General features: G+C 46.2%; 3 protein-coding genes across 3 annotated transcripts; 2 read left to right on the plus strand and 1 right to left on the minus strand.

Annotated features, from left to right (window-relative positions):
* The first annotated feature begins 643 nt into the window (after positions 1-643).
* On the plus strand, positions 644-7,751 carry LOC113588036 (probable ATP-dependent RNA helicase DDX41). The gene is made up of 17 exons (XM_035531735.1): positions 644-789; positions 1,292-1,384; positions 1,548-1,701; positions 2,026-2,100; positions 2,443-2,503; positions 2,927-3,063; positions 3,179-3,251; positions 3,418-3,571; positions 4,040-4,176; positions 5,138-5,300; positions 5,452-5,583; positions 5,821-5,892; positions 6,059-6,155; positions 6,512-6,661; positions 6,849-6,920; positions 7,094-7,204; positions 7,340-7,751. The coding sequence occupies exons 1-17, from the start codon at positions 763-765 to the stop codon at positions 7,474-7,476; spliced, it is 1,845 nt and encodes a 614-aa protein (XP_035387628.1). The 5' UTR covers positions 644-762; the 3' UTR covers positions 7,477-7,751.
* Positions 7,752-8,126: 375 nt separating this feature from the next.
* Positions 8,127-14,952, plus strand: dok3 (docking protein 3). Its single transcript, XM_027027061.2, has 5 exons — positions 8,127-8,298; positions 9,646-9,945; positions 10,742-10,844; positions 11,617-11,786; positions 13,264-14,952. The coding sequence occupies exons 1-5, from the start codon at positions 8,242-8,244 to the stop codon at positions 14,122-14,124; spliced, it is 1,491 nt and encodes a 496-aa protein (XP_026882862.2). The 5' UTR covers positions 8,127-8,241; the 3' UTR covers positions 14,125-14,952.
* A 9-nt stretch (positions 14,953-14,961) lies between these two features.
* On the minus strand, positions 14,962-15,732 carry atoh1b (atonal bHLH transcription factor 1b). The gene has a single exon (XM_027027050.2). The coding sequence runs from the start codon at positions 15,730-15,732 to the stop codon at positions 14,992-14,994; it is 741 nt and encodes a 246-aa protein (XP_026882851.1). The 3' UTR covers positions 14,962-14,991.
* Between the last annotated feature and the right edge of the window lie 299 nt (positions 15,733-16,031).

Genomic DNA, 16,031 nt, shown 5'->3' on the forward strand with positions numbered 1-16,031 from the left:
CATACAGGTGTGGCATCGGATTATTGTGTAACTTGGAACACCCCCCCTCCTCCCCCTCCTCCCTTTTTTTTGAGGACTGTAGGGGGTTGGAGTCACCGTGGCTCTCATGGGTACAGAGGTAAGTAACAAGGGTCCAATCAAGAGGAACACCAGATGAGAATGGGCTTGTGGGACTTGTTCAAGACTGCAAGTTGTACAGGCATAGCTGTCAATGGGGAAGGCCAGAGTAGGGGATTCACAGAAGGACGATTGCCAGCAGTGATATGGTTCAGTGCCAGTCAAAATGGGTTAGCTCTAATAGTGTAAAGCCTGAGAAGCATGGACATTATCACTTTTTAATACATTTTAACTTTTAGGGTTTTAGGGAACCCTAGGGTCTAGGGTTCAAAATTAAACGGTACACAGTTTGACTATCATTGTGTACTATAAACTTAACCCCAACCTGTAATGTTTCCTCCCTTACAAAACTGGTTGGCCCTTTTAATTTTTTTTAATGTTTTCTTTAGCAAATCTCTCTCATCCAGAATGATTCTGGATGATTTTTCGGGCGCTCTTTTGTTGAAGACGAACCGTTCGAAGGCGTTACGCGCATTGGCCGTTTTCGGCTACCGTAGAACACGTAACGTGTGCGTCAATGTTTCCTTGCGCTGTAAACAGTAGCTAGCTGACGTTAGCCTGTGGACATGTCCGGGCTTCCTTTGCGTTGATGTAAGATATTCTTAAGGATATTGAGTAGAGTTTCAAAGTTGTTTTCTTCACACAATGGAAACAGAAATCCGACCGAACAAAGTAAGTTAATTTAGTTATGTAACTGGATTGTATAACACATTGGTTGCCTGAAAGCTGAGTTAAGATAGCGTTAGCTCGAGCTAACTAGTTAGTGAACCCAGAGTTACCTCCGTAACTTACAAACGTGGTGGCTATTCTAGCTAGCTACATAAAACTACAGTAAATAAATACACTACTGGGAGGAACTAGGATACCTAGTAGTTATTAGTGTTGATTATGTTCCTGGTAATTGTGTGTTGACAGGAATGCGTGGGCTTTTTTGGGTAGGTAGCTAACCTAGATAAATCACTGAATGAGCTAGCAAGATGGACTAAACACGTTTACTGCATGTCGGTTTTCGTTCGTTTAATTTCTGTTTTAATGTAGTCAGCTAGGTTGGCTGGCTATATCAGCGTAGTATGCGCTGTACTTTATAACGGTTCATTGCCCATTTGTAGTTAGAGGTGGTAACATTAGATAGCGTTGGATTCATAGTGAAGAGACTTGCTTTCTTACTTTTCAGCGAAGCTACACAGATGAAAAGTCTGCGTCGGAGGATTCCGACAATGAGGACTATGTGCCTTACGTCCCCGTTAAGATCAGGAAGCAGCAAATGGTAAGTTACGAAGCTAGCGGCTATTACCACACTTCTGAAATGTCCAGGTCATTGGATAACATTAAATTCGCTTCCAATTTCGACCTCTGCTTTTTACTATGAAAGTGCATTGTCAAATACTATAGCAAACGCTATATGACTGGTGTTCGTGTTTGGCACTCAGTTGCAGAAGATGATGCGTCTGCGAGGGAAGGGCTTGGCGGAGGAGGACCAGCAGGACGGTGGCGGGGAGCAGAGGGAGGAGGACGAGGGCCTCGGGCCCCGGTCCAACGTCAGCCTGCTGGACCAGCACCAGCACCTCAAGGAGAAAGCAGAGGGTATGTGGCCCACAGCCGCGCACTCTCCTTTTGGCCACATGACAACTGGCGCAGCCCTGGGATCAGAATCTACAAGGATACATGTACAAATGAGCTGACAAATGTGCAAAGCAATGAAACGGTTAAGGTCAAAAGTCTACACAAGTGGACGTGTGTAACTCTTGATTCTTCGATATGTTTCCCTAAAATCTAATCCTGTCCCATTAGCATGTTAGAAGGCTGTTTTCTAAACTTTTGTTGCCGCCTTGTCTGTGAAAAGGCCCGGAGTGTTTAGTTGGTCTAGCTGTGTCTGTGCTCACTCTGTGAAATGGCTTGTTGCTACAGCACGAAAGGAGTCAGCCAAGGAGAAGCAGCTGAAGGAGGAGGAGAAGATCCTGGAGAGTGTGGCTGAAGGCCGAGGCAAGTCCTCTCCGTAACACTTTATTGATTCTCAGTTGCACTGCTGTGCCCTGATGTATGTTTACAGTGAATGTGTCATAATATCAGGACAAAGCAAATGCTCCTGCCTGAGGTAAAACTCAGGGTCACTGCTGTAACCACTGAGCACCCTCCTGCATTTTCTGTCACCATTTTTTTGAGTTGGGTGATTGGTTTAACAGTCCACATGACCACCCTATGACTAAGCATGCCATCTATAAATGTGCATCATACAGTTGCTATCGTGTCATTCATCAAACACCACCATAATGTTGACTGAATGCACCGTTCCAATGAGCCTGTGTGTGTCATGGTCTGTTTCAGCCTTAATGTCTGTCAAGGAGATGGCTAAAGGCATAACCTATGAAGACTCTATTAAGACCAGGTGAGGGGTCCTTGTCACATTCCTGCCAGTTACAACAATCAGCATCACTTTTATATACTTCTCAGTTACATAGTGACTAACTGTATGTGTCACAGGGGGCAAAACAAAAAGCAGGTCACACTATACAGTGTGTTTCTATGTGCTTGAGGCATGGGCTTTTGGAGTGCCACTGCAACATAGAGGTTAGGATGGCTCGGACTGAAAAGGTTTTCAGGTGCATTTGCACAGTGCTTACCTCCCTCTACTGGCCATCGTTTGTTATAGCAACTTTGTGGCCTTTTGCTAGAGGAGTGTATTTTTCTCTATTTTCAAGTTGAGTAACCTTATGAGTCATTTGAGTGTACACAGCAGAGAGTATACAGAGCACAGTACTATGTGCTCTGTGGTTCTGAATGCCTGCTTCTCTTTTCCTGCTCCCTAAAGTTGGAGGGCTCCCCGCTACATATTGAACATGCCATCAGCAAGACATGACCGTGTGCGGAAGAAGTACCACATCCTGGTGGAGGGCGATCGTATCCCCCCACCCATCAAGAGGTTCAGGGAGATGAAGTTCCCTCAGGGTAACCAGCAACTCATCACAAACACCCCCCCCCCCCATTTTTTGGTATAGTTTCAGGTCCATAGCTCGTTTATGCATTTTTGCTAAAGTGGGTGTGTCTTGAATGGTGTACGTAGCTATCCTGAAAGGCCTAAAGAAGAAGGGAATTGTGCACCCAACACCCATTCAGATCCAGGGAATCCCGACCATGTAAGTTCCTGCTCCAGTGCTCGTCTGTGTCTGCAGTACTGTTACCAAACGTGGCGGCGTAAAACCCATTTTCTTGGTGCTGCATAGATTAACTGAAGCGTAGCTGACACGTTTTTGCTGATGCTTTGGTAATGATTTCTGGGGGAACGTGTGTGTGTGTGTGTAGTTTGTCTGGCAGAGACATGATTGGCATTGCGTTCACGGGCTCTGGGAAGACTCTGGTGTTCACTCTGCCCATCATCATGTTCTGTCTGGAGCAGGAGAAACGACTGCCTTTCTGCAAGCGAGAGGGGCCCTATGGGCTCATCATCTGCCCTTCTGTATGTATACACACACACACACACACACACAATCTCACTTACAGGGGCACCCTGTATGAAAGCTATAGGTACAGTTGCTCATGCCATTCACACATCAGTTCTCCCACAGAACTGTGTGCTGTGATTGGATGGCACTATGGAAGTGTCTCCTCCATCCACAGAAGCTGAGCAGGGTCATGTGTCATCAAAGCATCAAATAGCCTTTAGCTTTTTTCCCTGCACAATGAAATCATATAGCGAGAGCGTGAAAATATTGATTCAGGTTTTTTTGTTGTTTTAATCCTGTATCCCAACACAACTGCAGTTAAAGAGTAGCTTCTCAGTTTTAATATGTCACTTTGTTCCATAACTGAGTCACCATTTAAAACTTGTACAGAGTTGGACATGGCCACCCTCTTTTGGCCCTCACTGTAAAAGCCTCCTGGTGCTTATGTGTTGCGGTTCCCCATTGTGCCTATGTGCTTACAGAGGGAGCTGGCGAGGCAGACCCACGGCATCATCGAGTACTACTGCAAGTTGCTGGAAGACGAGGGCGCGCCTCAGCTGCGCACTGCCCTGTGCATCGGTGGCATGTCTGTCAAAGAGCAAATGGAAGTGGTCAAGCAGTAAGTCCAAGGCTTACGTAGAAAGTCCCCTGCATAAATTTGCTCTGTGGCAGTCAATAAGAGGATCACTTTAGTTTTACGTCTGTGTTTTCGAGTCTTTTTAGGCAGTTTCAGTTGATGAGCTAAAATCCATCTGAATTTGGCTTTGATTTAGATTTAAAAAAAAAACCCACCCAACTTTTGATTAAAAATGCTCTAAAAGATTTATGCTAACATACACCACACTTGTCAGTCAAAGGAGTCTACCCACCCTCTTCAGCCCTGTGCTCTGCATCCAAACCTTTATAAGGCTACTGGCCACTCCTGCTAAAGGCATGCATGCTTAGTGCTTACAGGCAAAATAATTGACTGGAAGGGGAGACCCCCCCCCCCCCCACCCTTTTTAGAGTGAATTGTCCTGACTGGTTGACTGGCAACTAAAAATTTCCTATCATGCAGGCCAGGACAAGTAGAGACTTTTTTTCTTGTTTCTATTTAAGTGATGGGTACTGAACTGTAAAGACAGTTTGTGGCAAGTGTTATTAACAATGGCTGTGATCACATTCACTGTGGTGTTAAGGGGGTGCACCCTGCCCCACCACTAGCTGCCAAGGACTTCTGTGTGGTTTAGGAGTCAATATGCGTGCGTGGGGAGAGAGGCAAAGCACCACAAGCTTTCATATAGAAGAATAGTGGTTTTATATACTTTTGATTCTTTCTTGATCTTAAAGCATTGTTGCTTATTTTTATTAATTCTACCCACTGACCTTTTTGTCTGAGGCACAATTTGTTAATTGGCAGCATTCAGTGAAGTAGGATCTAAAAAAAGACACGTGAAGTTTCCACACATGAAGCAGTTCGCATTTGTTTGCTCTGGTGCACCACCAAGGAGCCAATAAGGTTACCAGGAAAAGTTTTAGAAGCCACCGTTTCCTCACTGTACCATTCCACTTCAAACCAAGCGTGATGCTGCCCTCTGCAGCGGGGTGCACATGATGGTGGCAACCCCCGGTCGGCTCATGGACCTGCTGAACAAGAAGATGGTGAGTCTGGATATCTGCCGCTACCTGGCCCTGGACGAGGCTGACCGGATGATCGACATGGGCTTTGAGGAGGACATCAGGACCATCTTCTCTTACTTTAAGGTAACCTTTAACCCATGTACTCGACGTGTGCAAACAGTGAAGTCACATTTTAATTTCCCCTATGTCTGTGAAAAAATCTAGACCAAGTGCTGTAATCTGTGCTGTGTTTGAGTGGCACGCTCGGTAAAGATGATCTGCATCTGTGCTTCAGGGCCAGAGACAGACATTGCTCTTCAGTGCCACCATGCCGAAGAAGATCCAGAACTTTGCCAAGAGCGCCCTGGTCAAGCCAATCACCATCAACGTGGGCCGAGCTGGAGCAGCCAGCTTGGATGTCATTCAGGTGAAGTACAGGCGTGTCCCGTATATAATGGGAAGGGGGGGGTCCAACTCCAGTCCTGAGGTCCATGGCATCCTGCAGGTTGAGAAAGCGAAGTGATCAGGTAAGAGTTGAGATGAACTGAGCGTTAATGTGGAAACACAGACCGCGGTAGCACTGCAGCCTTCTGGCAGACCCCTGCCCTGCTGAAGTGAGTCAGCTTTACAGCCCACTTTGACACCCCCCCCCCCCCTTTCACAGGAAGTGGAGTATGTCAAAGAGGAAGCCAAAATGGTGTACCTTCTGGAATGTTTACAGAAGACCTCGCCTCCGGTACGTGGCCTTGACCTTCACTTCACTGAACTGTTAAAAGAAATACTGGGAGAAATACTGGGGTGGCTTCTGATGGAGGAGCTTCCTCCGTATGGATGCGCACACACACACCCACACAGGCAAACTTTGACTGTGTGCCTGACTCAGCCCCCCCTCCCCCACCCAGGTATTAATATTTGCTGAGAAGAAAGCAGATGTGGATGCCATACATGAGTATCTGCTGCTGAAGGGCGTGGAGGCAGTGGCTATCCACGGAGGCAAAGGTACTGGGAAGCTCCCACTGCCCTGAGAGAGTAAGAGTTCAGATAACACCTATTAATCACCATGTTCATAGCGGTGTGGACACGCACAGAATGCCCCAAACTGCACTGGACTCTGACTCTTGATCTCTGACAGTGTTTTTGGAGTTCATTTATATGTAAATTAGACCGACACCAGCCTGCGCACAGTACGAATGCCTTCGATTTGTCTGTCTTGTTCTAATTAAAGTCCAGAGCCAGCCCCGTCGCTGTTAATGCAATAACTTTTAGCTTTAATCTAGCTCTTGCATCACCGTCTGTCATCGTTCCTGCTGACTGTTGCGGAAACGTTGGACTGCTCTGCTTTTTTTTCCCCCTAGACCAAGAGGAGAGAACAAAAGCCATCGAGGCGTTCAAGGAGGGCAAAAAGGACGTTCTGGTAGCCACTGATGTGGCTTCCAAAGGTTTGGATTTCCCCGCCATCCAGCATGTTGTCAACTATGACATGCCTGAAGAGATCGAAAACTACGGTGAGAAGCGCCATTCAGGCTCCCCGTGCTAGCCAGCGTGCCTCACGGCTCAGTGGTGGATTGTGATGTTGTCTTTGACTTCTTATTAATGTGTTTATCTTTTTCTTCTCCGTCATTTTATTGTATTTTTTTGTTGATCTCTTTGCAGATGAACGTTATATTCATGTGTGTGTGTGTGTTCCCATAGTCCACAGAATCGGTAGGACGGGTCGGTCAGGCAAGACTGGGATAGCCACGACTTTCATCAATAAGGGCTGTGGTAAGACCAAAAGTGCATTAAAAACTAAAACAAGGCCTGTTGCTACTTCATAAAAGAGGAACATGTGTTCATTTCAGTTAGGAGTCCCAGATGAAAAAAGCGCCAGGGCCACGTCGGTCTCTCTTGCTCACGTATTTTAGCGTGTTTGAACTGTGGTTCTCTCCCCACTGCAGAGGAGTCTGTGCTGATGGACCTGAAGGCCTTACTGATCGAAGCCAAGCAGAAGGTTCCACCTGTGCTCCAGGTTCTGCAGACAGGCGATGAAGCCATGCTGGACATCGGAGGTGAGCGTCGAACGAATCTAATCACATGTCTCATCCCCTTCCTCCCTCGGACAGGGGTTTTTAAGACCCATTTGTGTCCCTCGGTGTGAAGCACTGACTCATGGATACCCCCTCCCCCCTCCTGTCCCTCCCCAGGTGAGAGAGGCTGCGCGTTCTGTGGAGGTTTGGGTCATCGCATCACTGACTGTCCCAAGCTGGAGGCCATGCAGACCAAGCAGGTCACCAACATCAGCCGGCGAGACTGCCTGGCCAACAGCTCCATGGACTTCTGAGGCTTCCGGGTCGCTGCAGCCGGGGCTGCGACGTGCTCTGTGTCGTCGTGTGACGTTTGGGGAGTGATGGGAAATCTAAAACGCTGGATGGACCTACAGCCAAGATATTCCCAAATGTGGACTTCTACTGAATGGAACGGATCATGCTTAGAAATGCTTGCTTTTGTTCTGTGTGCCATTCAGAGCATGGGTCTGGGGATTTTTTTTGCGGTATTAAAAATATACAGATTGATGTATTACAATGATCTCTAAAAACATTAAAACAATTTTAGGTACTTTGTTTAATCTGTTCCTTTTTTGCACCCAAGCTCAGATGAAAAAGTATGTCTCATAGTGGTTTCTTGGTATTTAAGACCTCAGAACAGCACCACTTCTGAAACTAAATTGTACCAATTTGTGGTGGTGTTTAAAATTAAAATAACTTGCAGCTCTTCTGCTTTCTACATCTGGATATTTTAATTTGATGTTAAAAGCAAACCTTTGGTGAATGTGTTAAATGAATCTCCATTTAGCACCATTTGACCACATAAAGTGACATGAAGTAGAGCAGGTCTATGACGACTTCTTCCTGGTTGGTTGATTTTGTTGTTGCTTACAAACACGGTTGCTTGTCAGGCAGTGTGACAAAACACGGTTACACTGCAGACACACCAGATCTGGCGGAAGCTCAGACGAACATTTCTGCCCATTCCTCACACGCCGCTGCACTATTGAACCGCAGAAAAGTGATCACTTGTGTGGAGGGATCAAGAGGCAGACTGGACCATGGATATGGTGGTAAAAGAAGGATGTTTGTTTTTACAGGGTGTCAAATTTGGAAAGGTGAGTCTTATTTGAATTCGTATTTCAGTTAAAGTACTCCTTTAGTTTCTAAACTAGGCAAACTAAATCATGTTTCAAGATCTTTTATAAGCTACACGTTTCTAGTGAGAAAGTTTCAGCAGGATCTCATCTGTTGTGTCTTCCTCACTGTGGTACTTCCTCGCTTACTGATATTTCTGCTTTATTCTTTGCTTCAACTCAGTTTGCTGTCCATTAAGGTTTGGACAGTGGACAGGCCAGGCCGTTAGGACGGGTTCTCTTTGAACGTTTCGCCCGTTAGTCGCAAGTCATCCTGATGAACAGTGGGCTGCCTGGCTAGCTGTAATCCTGCGCCTGGCCTGTCTTGGAAATACGTAGAGATGGCCGTACTGCTCGAGCGTGAAGTCGAGGGTCTCAGGGGGTCAACTCTGCAACAAACAGAGCAACCACGGGCTATGATGCTGCCTGCTTCTGGCTCGGCAGTGGGAAGCACACCTGAAAGCCTCCTGTATCCTCTCTCCCTCCAGCTCAGAAATGTACACAACCTAGACCCAGATTTGTCCTCCTGAGTGTCTGCATTCTGTGTGTTGGCCCCTCTCCTCTGTTGCCTCCCTGTGGGCCCTGGAATGTCCTCATTTTCTTAATAAGCACCTGAGTGTGTGTGTGTGTGTGTGTGTGTGTGTCTAAGCTCGCTGTGCTTACAGTGAACCTGAACCCTCATCAGCTGTAACTAACGGGTGCATTAGATAATGTGCTACCTTTCTTCGAGAACAGTTTTAACAGTATTACACAATTTAGACCTTTATCTGGCTTCCTCTTTTGTTGGATCCACTCAGTATAGGTGACCCTTACAATTTGCATTATAATTCTTTAAAACATTTACATTTTGCCAGCAAAATTTGTTTTTCAAGTATTTGATTTCAAGCAGATGTACTCAAACCTCAAGCTTTTAAGTGCTTCTTTATATTGCATTGGCAAACAAAGAACTCGTGGTCTGTCCTCTTGTAGAAAGTCTTTTTTTAACCACTGCACAAATCTATCAACATTAAAGTACTGCTAACTTATTCACAACAAAGCGTGGGAACCTGTGTGTGCTGGGATAATATTAACATACTGCATTATTGATGACTCAGGAAAAACCACAGCTGTTTAGGCACCCGAGGTGCCACCATTTATGTGATGCTGTTTCAAGTGCATGAATCTTGCATGTGAGACCTCAGTTGGGATCTTCTTGACGCGGCCTGCTTCTCGGCTGCTTCTCTAATCTGTGTCACGGAGAAGCCGCACTGCTGGAATATCAGCGTGCTTCTGGAACGCTGTGTTCTTTCCGTCTTGACGCTAACCAGAACGCTGCTCGTCTATCCATAGAGAGTCTGGCGGAAGACCTGGGTGGTCCTGTTCGAGTCCAGTGCATTTGGCATCGGCCGGCTCGAGATGTACGACGTGCGGGATGAGAGGGGCATACTGGCGGGTGGCATGAAGGCCATGCGGAAGGGGGAGAAGCGGGTGATCCAGCTGGCCGACTGCCTCAGCATCACTCCGGCTCCGGGTGAGAGCTGCCCCGCTGAATACGTCGCCTTCTACCTGAACACGGCCCAGCGCACCTACACGCTGGCGGGACCCGTGCGGGATGAGTGGGTTCCCAAACTCTGCCACATGGCCTTTCAGGTACAGGCTTCTTCCACTGGGAAGGTGGGGTATAGGGGTGGAGGATTGTGGGATGTCAAAGAGGCAGCACCAATGAATAAAACTCCATGGACTCAGAGCATTAACAATCACTTGTCCAAACTGTGTGAATATGGTCATGGTCATAATGCTATGTGACAGTTTTGTTGATGATATAATAGTCTGTGCAAATCTAGATCAGTTAAAATCTAGAGCTGCATGCAAGAAGAAAAAAAGTGCCACTTCTAAAAAGCTGAAGTAAAAATGATCTCTCATTCCTGTTTTGAATACATTATATTTTGTCAGTTAACACACTGGTATTTGGTATTCACAAAGCTTTTTTAGATAAGCTTTTCTGTTCTGGGATCAGCTTCCTCCCCCGTGTATGCTGCTTTTAGTCTCTAAAGCTACTCTAAAGCTATTTTACACATACTGGTCCTGAGGTCTAGGTCCTGAGACTAACGAGTCAAGTCATTCAGAGCAGTGAGACCCCAAAAGCAAGTGGTCGGTGGTGGGGGGGGAATAACTAGGGGTGGAATTTAAAGCTCATATAATGTTGAGTGTATTCGGGGACCTGGGAGGATAGCATGTACTCAGTTCCTGTGCGATAACTGAACCTGCGAATGAGGAAGTGCTGATAACCACACCTCATCTTTCCATCTTGCAGTGTGCTTGCGCAAGACCCGTCCTGGCTGGCCTTCAAAGAACACAGATATCATTAAAAGAAAGATGTGCAAAAAAAAAAAAAAAGAGGAATTGCTTGAGCAGACCGTTTTCAACTGCCTCTCTGTTTTCTCAGCAGACCAAGGGACGCAGCGAGACAGGCCATGCACGGCAGAGGGATGGTGTCGCCACGGCGACGTCCATAGCTCATAACGATGTCTACTCCACCTGGAACCCAGGTGAAGTGCAGCCCCCCCCCCTCCCTTTTTACAGCACACCTGCTCTTGGCGTCAGATTTTTTGTTTGTTTGTTTTGTGATTTTCAGTGTTTTATTGTTTGAGACGAAGATCATGTGCTGTTAGGTGACTGTATGACAGTATCAACTGTTTGGATTGCAAGAATACACTTTCCTGATTAATCTAAAAAAAGCTGACTACATCATATAATAGAGCTTTTGTGCATTTAACACCAAGGTCATTGCGTAGTTCTCGTAAATGTTTTGTAAGATGGTGCGTCATAGCACCATGCACATGTTTTTCATAGCCTCAGTAGGATATTCTTTATATATTCTCAGTGTCTGCTGATGAGTCTTTTTAGTCCCATCTTATTTTAGTCGTATATTCTAATATTTAAATTTGGATTTGGCATGACTAAACCACATCAGTGAACTCATCAGTTCAGAGCTGACGTCAGGTTTTATCTTCCATCTCTCACACCTCTACGTTTTCTAAACAACAACCCCCATTTGAGAATCAAGCGTTTAATGTGAAGCCAAGGGCTGTGCTCATGTTTTTCAAACTATAACCAGCGGAACATTAAAATGTACGAGACGGCCATCAGCAGGGCTCATTTTCACTTGTGCTCCTATTTCAGTATGGCTTTGTGGATCCGTTTTGTTTTTGTTTTTTTTACCTGAACTGACCTCTGAATTCCACAGACGGTCTCGCAGAGCAGAAATGTGGCTGGCGAGGTGTGTGGCAGTGACAGGTCATCTCTGTTCCCTCCGTACAGGCCACTACCGCGTGATGGTGGAGGGTTCCAAGCTGGCGACGCAGTGCCGCTTGTCTGGAACGTACCTGCTGTCCCCGGAGAAAGAGGCCCTGTGTCTGCTGGACATCAGGACAGGGCAGACTGTGTACTCCTGGCCTTACTGCTTCCTCCGGAGGTTTGGCCAGGTCAAGGTAGGCGATTTTCCAAGCGAAGGATGATGGTTGAAAGATGTTGTATGTATTGTGTGTGTGTATTAATGGTGGTGATGTTGTATGTATTGTGTGTGTATTAATGGCAGTGATGTTGTATGTATTGTGTGTGTATTAATGGTGGTGATGTTGTATGTAGTGTGTGTGTATTAATGGTGGTGAAGTTGTATGTAGTGTGTGTGTATTAATGGCGGTGATGTTGTATGTAGTGTGTGTGTATTAATGGTGGTGATGTTGTATGTAGTGTGTGTGTATTAATGGTGGTGATGTTGTATGTAGTGTGTGTGTATTAATGGCGGTGATGTTGTATGTAGTGTGTGTGTATTAATGGCGGTGATGTTGTATGTAGTGTGTGTGTATTAATGGCGGTGATGTTGTATGTAGTGTGTGTGTATTAATGGCGGTGATGTTGTATGTAGTGTGTGTGTATTAATGGTGGTGATGTATGTATTGTGTGTGTATTAATGGTGGTGATGTTGTATGTAGTGTGTGTGTATTTATGGCGGTGATGTTGTATGTAGTGTGTGTGTATTAATGGTGGTGATGTTGTATGTATTGTGTGTGTAATAATGGCGGTGATGTTGTATGTAGTGTGTGTGTATTAATGGCGGTGATGTTGTATGTAGTGTGTGTGTATTAATGGTTGTGATGTTGTATGTAGTGTGTGTGTATTAATGGCGGTGATGTATGTAGTGTGTGTGTAATAATGGCGGTGATGTTGTATGTATTGTGTGTGTATTAATGGCGGTGATGTTGTATGTAGTGTGTGTGTATTAATGGCGGTGATGTTGTATGTAGTGTGTGTGTATTAATGGCGGTGATGTTGTATGTAGTGTGTGTGTATTAATGGCGGTGATGTATGTAGTGTGTGTGTAATAATGGTGGTGATGTTGTATGTATTGTGTGTGTATTAATGGCGGTGATGTTGTATGTAGTGTGTGTGTATTAATGGTGGTGATGTTGTATGTAGTGTGTGTGTATTAATGGCAGTGATGTTGTATGTAGTGTGTGTGTATTAATGGTGGTGATGTTGTATGTAGTGTGTGTGTATTAATGGTGGTGATGTTGTATGTAGTGTGTGTGTATTAATGGCGGTGATGTTGTATGTAGTGTGTGTGTGTGTATTAATGGCGAGAGTCTTCTGTCATCCCTCAGGCGACAAGCAAAACGAGTGGGAGTGTGAAGACTGGCTTATGTTACATATAAACATATTCTTACTCTGAAACCTAGACCTAGTGCTTCTAGATTTAACAAAAAATATTAAGACCAAAATTAAATATACATCCACTGAAAATGTTTAAATTCATCATATTAAATCATAAATATTTTTTATTTTACCATAAAGCAGTAAAATATGTTTTTTGGTATTTAATCTTCAGTGGAGGTTTTAGTATAAATTGTGTAGTTATCTCTATCTCACTGTATGATCTCTGTTAGCTCATTCTTGGCCTTTTTACAGAAAGGGGTGACGATCGAAGCGGGTCGACGCTGTCAAACGGGGGAAGGTCACTTCACCTTCCTGTCCAATCAGGGGCCACAGATCTACAGAGCCATTGAAGAGGCCATCATGCACCAGAGTGTACAGGACCTGCTGTCCAAAGCCACTGCTTCGCTGCAACAGAGCACCACCAGGCAGCTCCCACCAACACCCAGACCTGATGACCAAAGGATCGATAACAGCACCCCAAAGTGCAGTGTGCAGGAGAGGCCTCTACCAGTGGTTTCACGGAAAAACCTCACCCTTCCGCCTCCTCCCACCTTTGCCAAACCCGCCGTGCCGAGACTCGGACCAGACTTGAGCAGTCCCCCGACCAGCCCCAAAGAAAGCCTGTATGCCACCATAAAACCTCACCCCAAGCCGAGGAACAGACCCGCCCCTCCGAAAGTCTTCCCGTTGCCTGCTGTGTCCACCCCCAGCCCTGTCTACAGCACTGTCCACAGCCCCTTCCAAACCGGGCAGAGGAGGGAGCAGATGAGGGAGGCAATGAATTCGGACGCATCCGCTAGCAACGAGGACCCCGACTTGCTGTACTGTAACTGGAGGAAGGAGACTGAGGCCAGCCAGGACAGCAGAGAGTGCATGTACAGCACGGTGGTGTGTGCGCCTGGGCCCAGGAACAAGTGCAGACCAGACACCAGCACCAGGCAGGCTAAAGACAACCAGCAGCCTTCTGTTAGATCCTTCCCAGTTCCGGTCAACTTTAAACAAACACCCTCCAGTATCCTCCTCGAAGACCTAGCCAGGACCCCACCACCTCTCCCCCCCAGGGCATATGGAGGGAGCTCTGGATGCATAGATGACCGATTTGGATTACGGTGAGACTCTGGGTTCAGAAATGAACTGAGCTGCCCCTTTTATACAAGGCTTTTTGTTAAATGAACCCTGCAGTGATACTGTGAGAGGCTGTGAAAGGTGCAAAACGCATTGAGTTTAAAACTGGGAGAAAAAAAAAACAGGAAAAATTGAAGATGGTCATATCGCTTTGAATGGTATTATGCACTTTTTTTCACTTTCCAACTCCAACTCATCGCTGCAATATCTTTACAAAAGAGAGCCACTTCAAAATTGAATATGGATTATTTAAATGTCTTATAAAGTGATGCTAATCTGATGATACTTTTGGGAAATTATCTTGCCCCTAGTTCAGATCTAGACAGTTTTAATGTTATACTTTCTTCATCTGTGAATATCCGTAAAAGGTATTACGCTCAGTAAATACATATATTTATCTTACGTTTAGTGCAATTGGGTCATACAGGTTAATATATACAATGACAATGGTGTTTATATTTACTGAAACATAGAAACCAGCAAATGCTTTATGACTATTAAATTAAAGTTTTTATTAAACAATTCCGAATGAATAAAAAACAATTAGATACATAAATAGCAGTTGATTAATTTGCGGTGGAGTTATACGGTGATGTAAAATCAAAACGCAGGCTACGCTCGGTAAGTAAAGTGCAGCTCTAAGACTGGTATAGACATAAAAACGCAACGCATATAGTGACATTCTGTGTCGCTGGTTTCGTCATTATTTTTTTTTCTCCCAATAGGCTACTAAACGTCTACTGCATCTATTTGGTCCCTTTAATGTCTACTAAAACACAGACAGATAGATCATATTTGATGCGCGCCCCTATGCCACAGCTGTGAGCTTTTCCCCCCTCTCAGTTCCTCGGTATGTCAGCGGCCTGCGTGCTGACCTTCTTCCACGTCGCTGAAATGCGACGATTCCCCATCGCTGGCGGTGGACGCAACGACCTCCTTCTTCGCCTGAGCAAAGTCGGTAGCGGGTGCAGACAGAATAAGCACGTGTCCTTCTGCGACGCCGCTCTCCACCAACGTTTCCCGCAGCAGGCGCGCCGGAGGTGGAGACGGCGCCTCCACGGCGTATGTGATGCTGGTCCTTACGATGCGGTGAGGACTCGTCGGTGCATGGCCGCCTGGGCTGCATCCGTTCCTCACGCCTCTGCATTCAGAGTGAACAACGCCTTCCAGTAACTCCGAAAGCTCCGTTATGTAGATCTGCGCCATCTGGAGCGTGTCGTACTTGGACAACTTCTTTTCGTTCTCCAGCGAGGGGATGACGCTTCGTAGTTTGTCGAACGCGCGGTTCAGCCCGTGCATCCGTCGCCTCTCCCTGGCGTTTGCAGCAACGCGCCGGTGTCTCTGAGGGCCGGTCGGGTTTTGCTTGACTGCATGCTCTTTGCATCCCCGCTCGGTGTCCGTGTCGGTGACTTCGGAAGCATCGCTTCCAGTCGTGTACTTGTCCCGCGTGACGTCCAGCGGCGCGTGTCCACAGTGACCCACGCGACCGGCTGACTGCGAGTACGCGTGACTCGCAGGGGTCAGCCATCCTCGCGGGTCTCTGAGGGTCAGTCTTGGATGCTCTGCGAGGGGGAAATCAGCCGGTTGTTTTGGCATGCTTACCTCAGACCAACTCAAAAGTTTCGTATTCGTTGTCATCACTGGAGAAGGCACAGATAGCTGAAAATAAAGCTGCAGGCCTCAAACTTAGACTAGTTATTTATATGACTTCCCAGAAGGTCAGATATGGGTAACTGAAGTGGAAAAGGAATAACTTAGGATAGTTGTTCTGTCCAAAACTTTAGAGATGAGGCTAAACCGAATTCAGCATTAGTCCACGCTCGATACTTGCTTGACGCCCTCCACGTTCCTTGACTGCCTTTTTAGTACCCCCGGCTCCCCCCTCCCCTTTTTGG

This window comes from Electrophorus electricus, chromosome 1 (assembly GCF_013358815.1).
Source record: "Electrophorus electricus isolate fEleEle1 chromosome 1, fEleEle1.pri, whole genome shotgun sequence".
Taxonomy (NCBI): domain Eukaryota; kingdom Metazoa; phylum Chordata; class Actinopteri; order Gymnotiformes; family Gymnotidae; genus Electrophorus; species Electrophorus electricus.

Bases quoted from the DNA above. Each gene is read 5' to 3' on its own strand.
- LOC113588036 (XM_035531735.1), top strand. From the start codon at position 763: ATGGAAACAGAAATCCGACCGAACAAA. The intron at 2,504-2,926 runs GTGAGGGGTCCT...TGCTCCCTAAAG, and splicing joins GAAGACTCTATTAAGACCAG to TTGGAGGGCTCCCCGCTACA. The intron at 4,177-5,137 runs GTAAGTCCAAGG...TGCCCTCTGCAG, and splicing joins CAAATGGAAGTGGTCAAGCA to CGGGGTGCACATGATGGTGG.
- dok3 (XM_027027061.2), top strand. From the start codon at position 8,242: ATGGATATGGTGGTAAAAGAAGGATGTTTGTTTTTACAGGGTGTCAAA. The intron at 8,299-9,645 runs GTGAGTCTTATT...GTCTATCCATAG, and splicing joins AGGGTGTCAAATTTGGAAAG to AGAGTCTGGCGGAAGACCTG. The intron at 10,845-11,616 runs GTGAAGTGCAGC...CCCTCCGTACAG, and splicing joins CTACTCCACCTGGAACCCAG to GCCACTACCGCGTGATGGTG.
- atoh1b (XM_027027050.2), bottom strand. From the start codon at position 15,732: ATGCCAAAACAACCGGCTGATTTCCCCCTCGCAGAGCATCCAAGACTG.